Here is a 15,762-nt window from a genome sequence, read left to right on the forward strand (position 1 = left end):
GAATCATTAGATGTCACCTCAGTGGTTTGGTAGTTATGCGCTGATAGGGAGCCCTGATGATCGTGGGTATGACTCTTGGTGGGGTCATCAGTGTGCACTGATATGGAGTTAAGTGCTTGGTCAAAACAGCTGTCTATTGCTCATTGAATTCAAACGGTACCTCATCTGCAATCAATCTGTGACGGATATCATCTTTAAAAATGCATTTTCCATGAAAATTTAGTTTATGAAAATAAAATTGAGGAATCAATGTAATGTAAATTGAAAATAATTTTTTCAGACAGCAGTATCGAAAAGCTAATATTTTCAAATGCTAAATGGAAGTCTGTTTTTATTTTATCCTAGGGAATTAACAGAGTGACTATTGATAGAGAATTTATTGAATATAAACCATTGAAATATCGAGGCAATTACTCGTAGTTATTCATATAACTTGAAAACGTCGATCGTCTAAAATGTTCGGAGTACTGGCAAATACTTCTTGAATATATTCTACTGATGTTGTCAAAATAGACTAAAAAACGTGAATCAATGAGATGGAAGACATATGATTATCACAAACAGTTTAATAATTCATGAGTAATGACCGTCTTTTTACGAAGATGCTCAATCATTCGCCTAAATTTGAATGAAGTAGTATCAAGCGGCGATTACACAAAAAACTGCAAACGTATCAAACGACTGGGTGCTCAATGATGAAACAATAGTCAGTCTGTCTTTATAGGAAAATGGAATAATTTATTTCAATTTTCAACGGATTGGATGATTCCGTTGTTAATAATTTCATCTGAATTTTAATTAATCTTAGCATATGTGTGTCCTATGCAAATTGAATCGATACAGCCGTAATGGCACAAGTTAGCATGGGATTAATCGAATGTCACTAGAATTGGAATCCAGGACATGCGTTTTGTCTCAATTCAGATGCGTCAGCTGAATGCGCCTGGGATCGTTTGCACAATTTAACAGCAATCAGGACTCTGTAACTAAGTGTATAACGCGATAATGTTTGAAGCGAACGGTAATGTGCAATAGTCCTGGAGTGGACATCAACTACACGCTACATTTTTAAACTCTCAAATTCTTAGGAGTTAATTTGTAATTATGACATGTTTAGATGTACACTATTGTTGAGACAATGATTAATGATTTTCCACAAGAGCAAATCATAGGGTTACAATTCTACATCTAAACAACGATTTAATTTATGAAGGACTTCAGTATTTAACATTATGGTCATTCTAGAATTGCTATGAATTTTAGACAGAGAACTTAAACGACAATATCAGCATTAAATCTTTATGAAATTTCAACAGGAACAACATCTAAGAGCATTTGATAAACAAATGGAAAAACACGTAGTGTTCACACAAAATTTCATGTTTCAGACCTTATTCAATCATAATGATTGTGTTTCCGACACATACTACCAGTACTGATAGTAATCATATGAAACATTTTGTTATTATTACCATTACCTACAATAAATATTATTATCCCAATAGTTTACTTTTGTTCTGAATATTAAAACTATAGTAGTTCTGTATATATAACGAAGTTATATAATAAATATTTATGAACCTCATGATTAAGATTTTCTTCCATTTACTTTATTTATTCAATCATGAAAAGAAGTAAACTCTGTTAAATTAGAAAGGAAAAAAATTATACTTTATATGTGACAATTATAATAACAATTCACATTGAATAATAATTGTGATAATGGTCAGAGATTATTATTGTAATTAAGAGTAATAATAAACGAATGAACTTTATTTGAAACACTCTAGAGTTTAGCCTTAATGAAACAAAATATAGGGGGACTTTTCTAAATCTGTTTCAATCATAGTGTGAAGGAAATAGAAAGGTTGATAACAATTTAATACAAGTTTTTGAATATCATTATTCTTCTTTAATGAGGTTTATTTGATTGTTTTAAAAATAGTCGTTGTTAGGTAGGTTACTATGATTAAGTTGGAACAAAACCAAAGTTTCCTTTATTTTAAGGGTATCGATAGCTTAAGTCATTGTTTGACACCTGGGCAGTATCACAGCCCTCACACAAACCAAATGTGATATGTATAGAGCATATGTATCTGGTGCTTCTTTGTATCAATATTTATGTGTTTAAATAAATAGTATTAGTGACCATCTCCATGTTTACTCTGATTCGAATATTGTTTATATATTACAAAGAACTATGCTTGGTTAATAAACTATCAAATGATACTCATTACATTGAAGCAACTATTCATTGAGATCGATCAATAATTTTCTAAGAAGGAAAGTCAATGATTACCACTAGAACAACTGAAAAAGTTTTAAGTTCTGTTCAATAAAGGATCGGATAAAATCACACAGTAAATACTGAATTATATAACCCATAGGTTGATCAACATGACACTGTGATTTAGCAGTTGAGGAATAATGTCAGGTCTGTAATTCAAAGTCAAGTTATGATTAACCCAATAATTAAAGATGATTGTACTTGACATCTTTTCATTGGTGGATAAAAACGCATTGACTATAATGATGTGGTGTCAGTCATTAGAAAAGAATGTTTCACGATGAAGAATATGGCATACCGAAATTGATGAACTTCAGGTTTGAATAATGAGGTCTGAATGTTACAATTCTGTAATTATTTTTTATCAGCTTAGTAGCATGATATATATATATATAAACGGTTATGTCAGTTTTTGTTTTATACCCTAAATATTTGAACGTCTATTATTTGGGTTATTCGATAAATAGATAAACAATATCTTCTTTTTTGTTAGGAAATTTTCGATTTTTATATTATTCTTTCGTTACTTGCAAAAATGTAGCTAAGAAATAAACTGTAACATATTGGTTAAAGCTTTGTTCAGGTAACTTTAGATTTAGGAGAGTCATGTTATATGTAAAGCTGTTATATGGCAGAATCGATAGACATTAAAGTCCACAGTTATGTACTCATACCTAAGGAAAAACTAATCTTTGAATCTTCACAAAACCACTATATTCACACTAGTTTCCTAAACTATATTAAGGGACCGTAAATCCAACTATAAGAAAAAGTTTTCAGGAACAATTCAGAACAATTGATTATACGTCTTCTTCTTTGAACAGAAATAATTTTGAAACAATAAGGATTGAACATTTACTCTTAAAATCTATATAAATAAAATTATGGTTTTTTATTATACACAAATCAAGTGAGACAAAAGTTAAGTAATAAGATATAAACTTTCAATTTATGAATAACTAGTGATAATGCTTTTTCACAAGTAAAAAGTGACCAATATATGTTTTTTCTTTTTGTAAGGTAGTAAATGTTACAAATGAGTTGATAATAATAAATGATAACAACAGTAATAAAAGTCATGTATATAAATATATATTTCTGTACAATATTTATTATTTCCATGAATTGAAACCCTGTCATATAGATTAAAAGGTTTATATGAATGATAAGTTATGCAATGAGATTAGGAAATAAAGCAATGCTGAATTCATAAACAATGTAACATATACACGTATATATATATATATATATATATATATATATATATATATATATATATGATAAATTGTTGAGATCAATTGGATATGAGCTGCTATAGTTAATCATAAATATATGCGTGTGTGTAAATATATATGTACATATATGACAATCGGAACTATATATATATATATATATATATATATACGGATTTACGGTTTTAGTAAGTAAATAAATAAATAAAAATAAATCCATTCTCCTTTTAGGTTACATTGAAAATCTTTGGTATACAAATACATCAATGTTTGCATTGGTTACATTAAGGGAGTTTGACAAAAACTACATGAATTTTGAAAGACTGAAGAAGAATACAAATATATATATATGATACAATGTAGATAACAAAGCGAACAAAGGAATAAAGTGAAAAGTAACGAAAAAAAGGTTTTTTTTAAAAGAAGAAAACAAATTGCACCGTTTGACGACAAATTCTGTGGTTTAAAAAGAGAGGAAAAAGCCAAGCTAAATAAAAATAAAAGTACGTCTTCATTTAGAGGCTTATTTAGGTTATTGTGAATGGTTTTCTTTGATATCACCGAAAAATAGGATAAATTATACAAATATTGTGCACACCGTATAGCGTATAACTACCAGTGAGCATCGCTAATCTTCTGTTTGCCATGTAACACGACGCGTAGAACTAGCAGTCTTCTCGGCTTCGTGACTTACAGGATTGTCTGAAGATGTAACTAGTGAAGGAACTGAGTTTCCTGAGGTTGAAGCAGTCATTGTGGAAACTTCACAAGGCTTTTGATCAGATATTGATGGAGATGCTCTTGAAAAGTAATTCACATTGGATTGATTGCTTATGGATACACGAGGAATACTAGTTGGTGTGGACTGATTAAGGCTACTTGAATGATCACATGTTTTGGAAATTTCATGGATAAAAGATGATAATTCGCAGGAAGGTGCTGATGCGGTTTCATGCAAAACTGAATCTGATGTAGTATTGTTTTTATGGTGACGTGAGTGTCTATGAGACTTAAATCGGTCACTTACATCTTTAAATGTACAACTAGGAAGAAGACAAACCTCTTCATTATTTGATTCTGTATTCCAAGGTAAAAAGCATGGATGCCTGATTTCGATACTTTTACGACATACAGGACATTGATCTACACGATCAGCGCATATGCTGCAGCATATTGTATGACCACATGGAAAGAAAACACGTGATATTGGTTGGTCCATACAAACACGACAGAGTGCTACTTCACGTAAAGTTTCCTGAACTATCTCTTGAACTTCCTAAAACAAATGTAATGCACAAGAGAGCATATAAACATACAAAGTATTTATTACTGAATTTCACATAATATCACTATAATAGGTTATGTATTTTCGGAAACCTAACAAAATACCAAATCAACTGTTATTTAATTAACAATAAAAACAAAGACTTCTTTTTATCACCAAATCAAGTTCACTGATGTTGAAAGTAAAGAGTTGAAAGGTCGAAAATTGAATCTTTGTTAAAGAGTATAGAATATCAGAATCCAATTAAGTAAGAAGACGTAATACTTTGTCCCAGTTATTTAATAATGACACCACACTGATCTGAAGGTACTGTCAGGAATGCGAGAGAAAGTAGATAGTCAGTTAGGAATACATTTATTTACTTTAATGTACTGAAGACTACAAATAAAACCACTACCCATATGGGTAAGTTACTTAATATAACTGATAATATATCAGATATAATTTGGTGGATTTATCTTTTCCCTATTAACTTGACAATTATCTTGAAACAAATGCCGGTGTAGTTACATATTGGTTAATTGATGTAAACGTTGGTCGGTTGCCAAAAGATGACACTTTTATGTTGGATAGGTGTTACCACATAATTCTGTTGATTACTTTCGAAAAAAGGTTTTCCTTTTACTCATAATATCAATCAAAACAAAAATATACAAAACTAGAAAATCTCAGATGAAAATACAACACAATGTATGGTGAAAACACTTGATTATAGATATTTATTAACAAAATCATACTTGATATGGAAGGAAAGTTTCACAAACAGTAGGAGAACCAGCTTTAAATGCTACATTTATCCAAAGTTATCGAGAGACAGACGAAAAAAGGTGACTTTAGAAGAAAACAGAACACTTTCATTAAAAGATTATATTCGTATAAATCTAGGTTAGATAAATGGAAGTAATCGGCAGGGGGGTTCATAACTGTGTTTTGCACCGGTTGATACTCTTCAGATAAACTTGTAAACGGTCTTAATGAAGCTGTTTTTTTTCAAAGTTTTGAGCCCAACTCAACCAGTGTCCACGTCAAAGATGCTACCACTAAGCGACTCTGCCAGGACTGACAACTTCTAATATAAAAAGTATTTTGATGATGGTTATGGAGGTTGTTGAGTAGAATAAGATACTCGACAAGTAATTACGAAATACTATGGTAACGAGAAAGCAATAGTAAACAAAAGAGAAATCTAAGGAAGTCACGAACGTGTAAACAAATATCTTAATCTTTTTGCATTATATAATACTAAATTGTTGTTAAGACAATACTGACACTTTGAGACAACTAATATTGATGATGTCAAGATATTTTCCGATGAGTACATTATGATGAAAATGAAACCTGTATGGATTGACTTTCTAAAAGCATTTTAAAGTTTGTAAATGTCTGTATCGTCTTATTGTTGATATTCAGGAACGAGTTGAATTCGTTATTGTTGGAGTATCAGGTACTTTGGAGAATTCTTCGATATAATCAGTGGTCAAAGATCAATTTTAATTTTAGTGGATAACATGCCGATGCTTAAAGCGATTGGTTTTCGGTTGGAGACTCAGTATGAACAAAACAACCGAGAGAAGATTAATCTAACTGATCAGTCAGGAAATAGAACAAAATTGGAGCCATAGATTCAAATACATGTTGTCGATCAAAAAAATAACCCAAACTTATCATTCATCCCTTTTATTTATATTTTGCCATCGCGTTATCTACTCAGCTACTGAGTCCTGATAGCCACTTGCTTGTACAAAGGGGTGAAGTTTAAATTCACTTAGTATTGTTTGTTTGAATCTTCCCATTGATTATGTTTATTGGCTAACAGAACAAATACGTAAATGTGTCATCGACATATTTACTATAAATGTTCGAAATATAGTGGTAACAATTCTGTTGGGTGAGGTTCACTTATTACTGAAGTTTAGCATTGAATTGCTACTAAATGAACAGTCAAATTTAAGGCCCAGGAAATATGATTAATAGGTAATTATGTATCCAATATATTATTCTCATGGCAATGGATATATTAAAAATTCTGTTCATTGAATAAATACTAACTGAAAAACACGATTTACAAACAAACTACCCAATCAATACATTTTTTATGAAAACGAAAATCGATGAAACTACAACAAAATACAAAATTAGGAAATTGTCAAGGTCATTGCTTTTAAAATATCATGCATTGGACGCATGATTATAATATCCATAATTATTTGGGAAGAAAAATAGACTGAATACTAGACTATTTGTTTTAAACTACCGGATTAAAGATTGATATCCCAAAAAATACAATAAATAGAGCCAAAAATAGTTTCATTAAGTAAAATCAGGAAATAAATAAATTATAAAATTTTTTTTGAAGCCCATTAGATAAACAACATTTAACTGGTTATTCGTGTTAGCGACTATTTAGTAAAATATTCTTAGTGCTGTAATCTTTTAATTGATATTGAGTAAGAAATGAAAGAACACTTAATCAGAGTTGATCAAAAGTACGTTACAAGGTAACCTACAGAGGTCTTTTTAAGTAAATTGATTACTTATCACTGAAATATCTAAGTGGATAGTAAATTATATATGAGAAAGTGTGGTGTCGTCTACTTATATTCACATAAGTAGTGTATGGTGATGGTCAGATATAGAATGTATTTTGGCAGAAGATCGATAAGGAGAGAACAGGAAGGAAGCGCAATCTGTATAAAAATGCATAAATAATGAACTCAGAGAAAATGAACTGATATTTGCAGAAGGAACAGTCAAGATTGAGACAATTGATTTTCATTTTGCAAATTATCTGATTACTGTATGGTTATTAGAATTTAGTGAGATAGTCTGTAATTTGTGCTTAAATACATTCGATTGTCCCCACTCGTGTTTTTGTTCACAACAAAAGAACCATGAACATAGAATAAACAATCAAAAAACAAAGATATAACAATCTTTTATCATTTTATGATTATTAGATGACCATTGTCTAAGATGATCATTTGTGAATACAGGTCGTTTTCTTTTTTTTTTGAAATGTTATTTAAACAAACTAATAAATAGTTGAAATACAAATCAAACTTATGAGACAGTGGAGGATACCAAGTTCACTAGTAAAAAATTGAACGAAAAATTAGTTTATAGGCCTTTGGTATACATTCAACCATCATACTGACCTCGTTTTAATAAAACTCTTCACAAATAAGTTAAGAAAAACTACTAATCCTTTAAGGTAAATATTAATAATTAGCTAAATATTTAATCTAAAAGAATCAACTTTCATGCTTTAAAATCATATTTAAACAAAATCGAAGGAAAATTCATTCGATAATAACCATTGAATTGAAAAAAGTTAGGATAGAGAGAGGGGAAAAACATTGTGAATAAAAAAACACGAAAACTATAGGATACCAACATTAAATAAGTATTTTCAGTAAACACGTGATATAGCCAAAGGCTGAAAAAAAGAGTAGAAACGAAGTTGTAGTGCTTTAAGCTAAAATAATTAAATTTTATAAAACACAGTACAAGGCCATGTAATATTCAGAATTATATTCTAAATTTTTTTTGGGAAACCCAGCTATGTGAACTGAGTGGCTAAATCGAAATAGATAGAATATCATTCGAAAGTATAATCCAATGGTGGAGATTCTATTACTTTCTAAACTAAACCGACATCATCTCTCTAGTGTAACACCAAGATATGCTTACGTTTGACAGAACAAAACCCATTTTAAGGTTGCACAGAGTTTTATAATATAGGAATAAAATTATCAGTCATTACATGTAGATTATTAATAAGTGATTTTAATTTCGATGAATTCACTTTTTTTTTAAAAATAGGTTGATATCCTTGATCAACAACCAAATACAAGTTTAAAATATGATATTAATGATACTAATAAAAAATTTAATGTATTTAAAAACTGAAAATGAAATTGTACATCATACGCGTATTATTGAGTCATTAAATTAAAATTGGTCACTAATAGTTATCACGAGGTTGTATGATTTCATTTGTTGAGTTCATTCCCTATTATGAATTATTTTAATAGTGAATAATATAAAATTAAGGTTTTAACAACAAGTCAAAACAATATTTATCAATGTTAAAAGTTGAGTGAGGTGAATGAATTACTAGGTTGCAAATGATATATGTTGACTAGAAACTGGTAGAATGATTCTATGAGACGGGCATCGTCAATATAAAGACTGGGGCAGATATACGTTGCTTCAAGTTGCCATACCTGCTATCGTGACCAGATGAAAACAACAAATGTGGTGAAATAATGTGATAGCGATGATTTAAAAAAGACTAAATATTAGGAATATGATTTGAAAAGATAGAGTGGAAGGGATACTGCAATTCAAGATAGAAAAAAAGATAAAGAATGAATGCATGTGGTTTATTGTGAACAATTCTGGAACATGTCACTCAAAGTCTCCAATCATTGATTACTGTTATCAAGTGAACTCCAACCAGGTAGTCTGGATTCACCAACAGGAATTAAAAAGCTAGTCTTTACAAAAGTATATAATAATGAATAAATAGTTGGCAGTTTCAAAAATACAGTATGAAGTAACATGACATTCGAATAGGATGCTAACAAGTACTTCTACTAAAAACACTTTACATTGTATGAAACGATTCAATGTATCCTTTGAATTGATACAAAATAAAGGGGTAATTCTATCCATAGATTGTAAAACAAGAGCGCTCTTCTGGTTTACTTGATTACAATTGCCCTTGTTGCTTGCATAATTTATACAAGCTATACACAGAAAGTCTAATATAAATTGTTGAGTCGGCTTCCGGAGAACTCTAACAGAACCTCCAGAGGCTCATAAAGAGCCCCAGCCAGTCAGAATACGATGGAACATTCTAGAGTTCCAACGTGGCGTGATACTATTGGTCGGTATTATTATATGTCGTTAATGGATTGGCTAACATCTATAAATACCTATGATTTTCTGTAACAAGATTGAACCTTGCAGTAAAGTGTTTCTCTGATACTCGTGTCTTCTCTCTGGTGTTCAAGTCGCAGAGTAGTGCTAGCCCTGGGGTTATCGAAATAGCTTAGGATCCGAATAAAGCGTTCAACCTACAAGACATAACATAAATAAACATGAATGCAATACATTACACATGCTCGTACATGGAATAAGATTCTCTTTCATTTATTTAAGTAATAATCTACCTAATTTGAAATATTGAGCAGTTTCTTATTATTTGGAACTAAGTGGACTGGTTAGAGGAGGCTATCACCAGTCCAAAAGAAAACATTTGATCTAAAGCAATAAACATAGACAATTTAATTTCAAAAATCAACTCACCTCAACACTAACAACTGATTCAGCCAAGCTTGAAGAGTCATGCTTTCCTCGAAAATCTCCATTATTGTGGATAGCTTCTAAGCTACTCGTTGAAATGTTATCAGCATGTATAACAGAATTCACAGAGCCACTCAAACTTCTTGTACGTTGTGTTAGACCACGTGACTCACATGTAGGTATAGGATTAGTAGTGTTGCTTGTGCAATGATACATATGTCGTCTAGCACGATCATATACTTCCAAAAATGTATATCGAAGATCGAACGCATATTCCTTACCTATTGGAAAATATTCAATTACGAGATACTAAAGTTTGTAAATTCAATACCAGGAAATAATGATCAATCATCAGTATTCTGTCAGTCGGATAAAACTTTTAGAAATTTATCAGCATAAATCAAAACCTATCAAACTAGAAAGATACAAAGTTCTTAAGTTTGATAGAGTCACAAGTATACTAAGCATAGTTCATGACAAAAAATGAGGATTTTAGTTTTTGACATCATTAAACTACATTATCAGTTAACTTATACTCACTACCATTTGAAGAGTAACGAAAAGGTTTCCGATGTATGCAGAAACTACTAAGTATTGAGCAGTGACAATCGTAGAAGAGGCTCTCTGACTGTACTCTAATCTACATAGAACAGCTATACAACAACCTTTAAACTGGTTAGTGCTTTATAACCAATTAAAATGACATAAACTCTTAATACCTTTTGATAATTAATTTAGAGAAATTTGATTATAATGCTAATCAGTGAATAATGATAGTAGTATATGCCAAGGAATAGAATAAAACACTAATTTTGAAGAAAAGCTATTCACTTATTATTTTTGGTGAGTATTCAATTGATGACCAATCATGATGAAAATCATTCTTGCATTGACTAGTAGCCTCTAATCAGCGTGAGCTGAAATTCTAGTCATATTTGTATAGTTAGAGATATTAAAAAGCAAATTAATTCACATAGGATTTAAAATGAATTTATTCCGTACAAAAAATCTGAACCAATGACGTCATGTCACTAAGCTCACTTCATTCTACTTCAATCGATCGATATCGATGCGAGAATAAGTACAAACGTCTACTGGTTCAAGTTATCACGTTTCATTTCACCACAACATGAGAGAGAATGGATAAGTTAAGAATCGAAAGACACGAACTTTAATACTTAACATCACATGTGCAAATCGGGGAAATAAATTCAAAAATTAAGGAATTAGAGGCGGCAGGTTTCTCAAAATCTAGAAGATGTTTTTAGTATTTTAAACAATGAACAAATATTGTTTTCCTTATGTAATAAAAATGTACATATAACTAACCATTATGATCGAACATTGAAGTAAATGATTCTCGCACGGTTTGGTCAATTAAAGATTGTTTAATTGAATCACTTTGAAAAAAAGCATGAACTTCGGTAATTGTACGATAAAGGGAATAAGCTAAACGAGTTGATGATAATTGATAATTTTGTCCCTTAACACTACCATCTTCTTCAAGCAAATTTAAAGTAACAACTCGTGCGCTGTTTGTGATTGTGTGTACTCGACAAAACGGAAAGCTGTATTTTTTAAAAGGAAAAAAACACAAGCATATTATTTTGCAAATATACAATTCATGACAGTGTAAATCGATGGTACGTGCAACAGAATGGCATTTCTGATGGTAAGTATAACACTTTGATATAACGACTTTCGTATAATTAACGGTTATTTAATTATTCATAAGTTTAAACACATACATATTGGTACAAAGGGGCATCGAAATTTATATAGGCCACATAATAAAAGTGAGATTTTGAAGAGATAGACAAATGAAGGTCAGTTTAACAAGAAAAAAGGAACCAAAATGAATAGAAATTGGTGTATGAGGGTGAAAATAATAACAATAAGAGTGGGAGGAGTAGTTTAGTTAAGAAAAATGCAATGCAGAAAGGAATGATTTGATTTGGGTAGAGTTTCGCTCTCTGAGCGATAATTGGGATGCCATCGGGAGTAGAATTATAACCCGATAGTTGTTGTTTAGATTAGAAATACGAGTTGCTGAATGATTGTTTGCTTTGCGCTATTCAAACTAGCTAGGGCTTTTATTGACTGGATTGGAGTGATTGTATCAAACAATTGTTTGTGGTTTAATTTATCCTGACCAAAAGGTTACAATGTAATGTTGTTTATGAACTACTTATTTGGACCAGTAGTACATCTCTTCAGTTCAAGATGTATCCTTATGTATGATTTCATCCTTGTAGCCTGAGCGGGATGAATTTAAGCAAATATTCATCTTCAGTGTTATATATATTGATTACAGATCAACTAATCTTGAAAAATACTAAATTCTCAATTTGTTAATTACTTACAAAATCTAAAAATCCCATAGGATTTAGGACCCATCTTAAAAAAATAGAGTTTTCCATAACAATAAGCAAAGTGATGGACATATATAAAGGATAAATTTATCTGCTTGGAAGGGACAAAAATCAGTCACGCACACAGCCTCAGCAAAATGAACGAAATACAGATGAGAAAGGTATCGAAATAATTTGAACCTATTAAGAGAAATCCATCCTAAACCATCGACTAAAAGCGTTACACAAAATAAAACCATACTTTTCACATAATTTTTGCATTCGCTTTTTCTACTCAAGTTGAAAGGATCAAAACAAGGCGGTATGTGTTTTTATGCTTGCGTTTGATATCAATGAATATCCCACCACTATCTGACAAACCATTTAGTTTATGGTCTAGAATTTTAACAAACATAACAAAAACCCGATTTATTCACTAAACATGCAGATGTCTATACACAAAAACCTGAAATAGCAGAACAAATGTTTAGTAACAGTGGTAGTACATCATTACACCTGTGAGTGTAAATAGTTTGAGGTCAGAATGGACTCAAACAACTACTTTCAATACAGGGATTATACATGTAAATAAATGGAAGTGATTAGTAAAATTCAAATCAAAATCCTTTCTGAAGAAAGCTATGTAAACTGGAAGGTCTGACAAATAATTGATTCGGTGGTTAGCGGTGAAACATCACTTTATTTTTACAAGGACTCCGAATATATCTCAGGTGGTACAAGTTAATAACTTAACGGAACTATCCTCTCCAGCTAAGATCTTGCATTTAGTCCAAAATTTGCTGAATCAACATATATATATATACTTCATGAATACAAAAATATCTGAAGAGCTGTTAATGGGTAGCTGATATCTAAGCATTCCATTCAATCGTAACAACCTAGTTTGACGGTCAGCAATCAACAAAAAACAGACTATGTTAGATACTTACATTGGAAGGAAATAAGATGCGTCAATGGACTTATTAGTGGGATTGATTAACAGATATTAACTGAGTGAAAGTAATGAATAGCAGTCGATGTGGAGACGACATTCCAAATGCACAGACTTTTGTCAAAAGACACTTTTGCTCAGTTTAGGATTTAAGTCACTGAGTAAACTAGCTTTGTTTTCGTGTTCATTTGGACACGAACTGCACTTCACATATGAAAACTCAGACGATAATTTGTTTTTACTATTGTATGCATAGGTAAACGATATAACGGATAATCATTAGTGATAAATAAAAGGAATTCTAATGACATAACGTAATGTTTATGGACTGATGACCAAAAATAACGGTAGTGGTTATTTGAATGGACATCGTAGAGAGAATGAGTACTTGGTAGAATTCTGAGAGAAGGGTTACGCGGTTTAAATAAAAAGTTTCGAAATGACATAGTAAGTATCGGAATGATAATGCATTCAGCCCTAAAAGGTTGCGAAAAACGCTATTATCAAGAACATATATATGACGATTTTAAAGAGTGTACTGAACTTCAGCTTTCCATTAGTGCTATTACTCTGAGTACGGATAAACAATGAATACAAAAAAATAATACGAAAAACTAAAGGATGTTTACCGTTCAATAACGCCTCCAGTTGAGTTGCATAAAACAATATCGCTAGGACCAACGCCAAGTAATAGCTTGCGATCAAATATATTCTTTACATCATAAAAATATGTTCCATACGAGGGAAATTCTCGTGAAACAATAGACAAAAGTTCATATTTTGCATGAGAAGTGGTAATATCTTTTAGGTCTTTATGAAAACTGGCAGCCATACGAATAGCTTCTGGTGGGATTTCGTTGCGGCATTCGGGCCAAAAGCAAGCATACTTGCATGGAGTGGTGTTTGGGTTGTAATTTCCAAACTGTATGTATGCCATGAGAGCAATCAAATGCGACTGTGTCTCCAGAGTGGTGTCAGCATCCCAAGATCCGTTTTTCAGATGATATACGACGTTTGTGTAAAACTGATGTCTTTCAAAGTACAGTTACAATTTATTATTTGACATTACCTGGTTTCCTCTAGTTGAAGTATGGATGGTTGAACAAAATACTTTACTCTAAAATATAAGTGGTATGGAGGCGGCCCTGGGATTTGCCTTGACAATCTGTTCCTACTGTTGAGCCAAAACAATTCGTTTTTAGATCCTGCTAACAGGATGCCAAAATAACTAGCTTCATCAGTAATCCCTATTAATTTACACATCTTATTAATAACTAATCGGAAACATCAGAACATACCTTGTCTATTACTTCCTGACAGTCTGCTTTGTGATCAACCTCCACCTGATAAACCTGACTGCTTGCTAGCGTAACGTAACACATAAGAGTATTTGAATTTTTTCCAGAATCGCCAACATTTCTGTTCGGATGACGCTTGTTATTGTAAAGCTCGTGCAAATTCTGGAGCGCCATTGGTACTAGTTGGCATGTAGTACCGAGTGTTTTTCAATAAGAGTTCCGTAGAAACGTGATGCAATAACTTAGAAAGCATAGAAATATCGCATGAAGCTGAACGAAATTTAAAAATACCAACTCAAAAAGACCATCTAACTGATATACTTAAACACAATAGTACAACACTGCTTCATCGAATTAATGTATGCATTACTTTGACTCGAAAAATTAACTGATTTCAAACTCCTTTCAGCTTCAGGAAGTCGATTTTGGTTATATGAATGCACAGTATGTTCGCAAAGCAATTATGATCGTAAATGCTCGAGTTTAAACCCAATCTTCAACGTTTTGATCGATGCTATCAATTGAAAAGGATTGATAAAGCCTCGAAGTAACAATTTACAGCAAATCATCTGAGATAGTTATGCTCTGCAGTAGAGTTAGCTCATACGTTTCACATTATTGTATCTACGTCAAACTACGTTACCGAACTATTATCAGTCACTTCCTTGTTTGCATTCTTGCTTTTATGAATAAAGTACCTACTACTGAATGTTTTACGTAGTAAATTTTGATCATCTATTTAATATTGTATCTGTACTTGTGATATTTGTCCTGAGTGATGGTTCTGCTTTAAAGATTATAAATCGTTACAGGGTTTCACGACACATTTGTCCATAACACGTTTATGTTTTAAGTATACCAACCCAATGAAGTCATAAGTCAGAAATTAATGAGTTTAAAGACATGTTTGAAAGTTTGTTGATGTGTTGAGGTGCGTTTTATACAAGCTGGTTAGTGCTTGCAAGGGATGCGTATCCCGGCTTACTGAATAATGATCTGGTGAGAATACGTGACCCAGCACCTTCAGCCTAGGTGTGTTCAGCAAAG

At 31.6% G+C, this 15,762-nt stretch overlaps 1 protein-coding gene across 1 annotated transcript; it reads right to left on the bottom strand.

Moving 5' to 3' along the window:
* Positions 1-3,841: 3,841 nt before the first annotated feature.
* On the bottom strand, positions 3,842-14,390 carry Smp_130590 (putative inhibitor of apoptosis 1, diap1). Its single transcript, XM_018789952.1, has 4 exons — positions 14,047-14,390; positions 11,444-11,682; positions 10,118-10,395; positions 3,842-4,795 (listed from the first exon to the last, which is right to left on the bottom strand). Exons 1-4 carry the CDS (start codon positions 14,352-14,354, stop codon positions 4,148-4,150), a joined length of 1,473 nt encoding a protein of 490 aa, XP_018655344.1. The 5' UTR covers positions 14,355-14,390; the 3' UTR covers positions 3,842-4,147.
* Between the last annotated feature and the right edge of the window lie 1,372 nt (positions 14,391-15,762).

This window comes from Schistosoma mansoni, chromosome W (assembly GCF_000237925.1).
Source record: "Schistosoma mansoni strain Puerto Rico chromosome W, complete genome".
In the NCBI taxonomy this organism is placed as follows: Eukaryota; Metazoa; Platyhelminthes; class Trematoda; order Strigeidida; family Schistosomatidae; genus Schistosoma; species Schistosoma mansoni.

Coding starts and splice junctions, on each gene's coding strand:
- Smp_130590 (XM_018789952.1), bottom strand. CDS start 14,354: ATGGCATACATACAGTTTGGAAATTACAACCCAAACACCACTCCATGC. Junction 10,396..11,443: donor TTCAATGTTCGATCATAATG/GTTAGTTATATG, acceptor ATTTTCCAATAG/GTAAGGAATATGCGTTCGAT. Junction 4,796..10,117: donor AATCAGTTGTTAGTGTTGAG/GTGAGTTGATTT, acceptor CATTTGTTTTAG/GAAGTTCAAGAGATAGTTCA.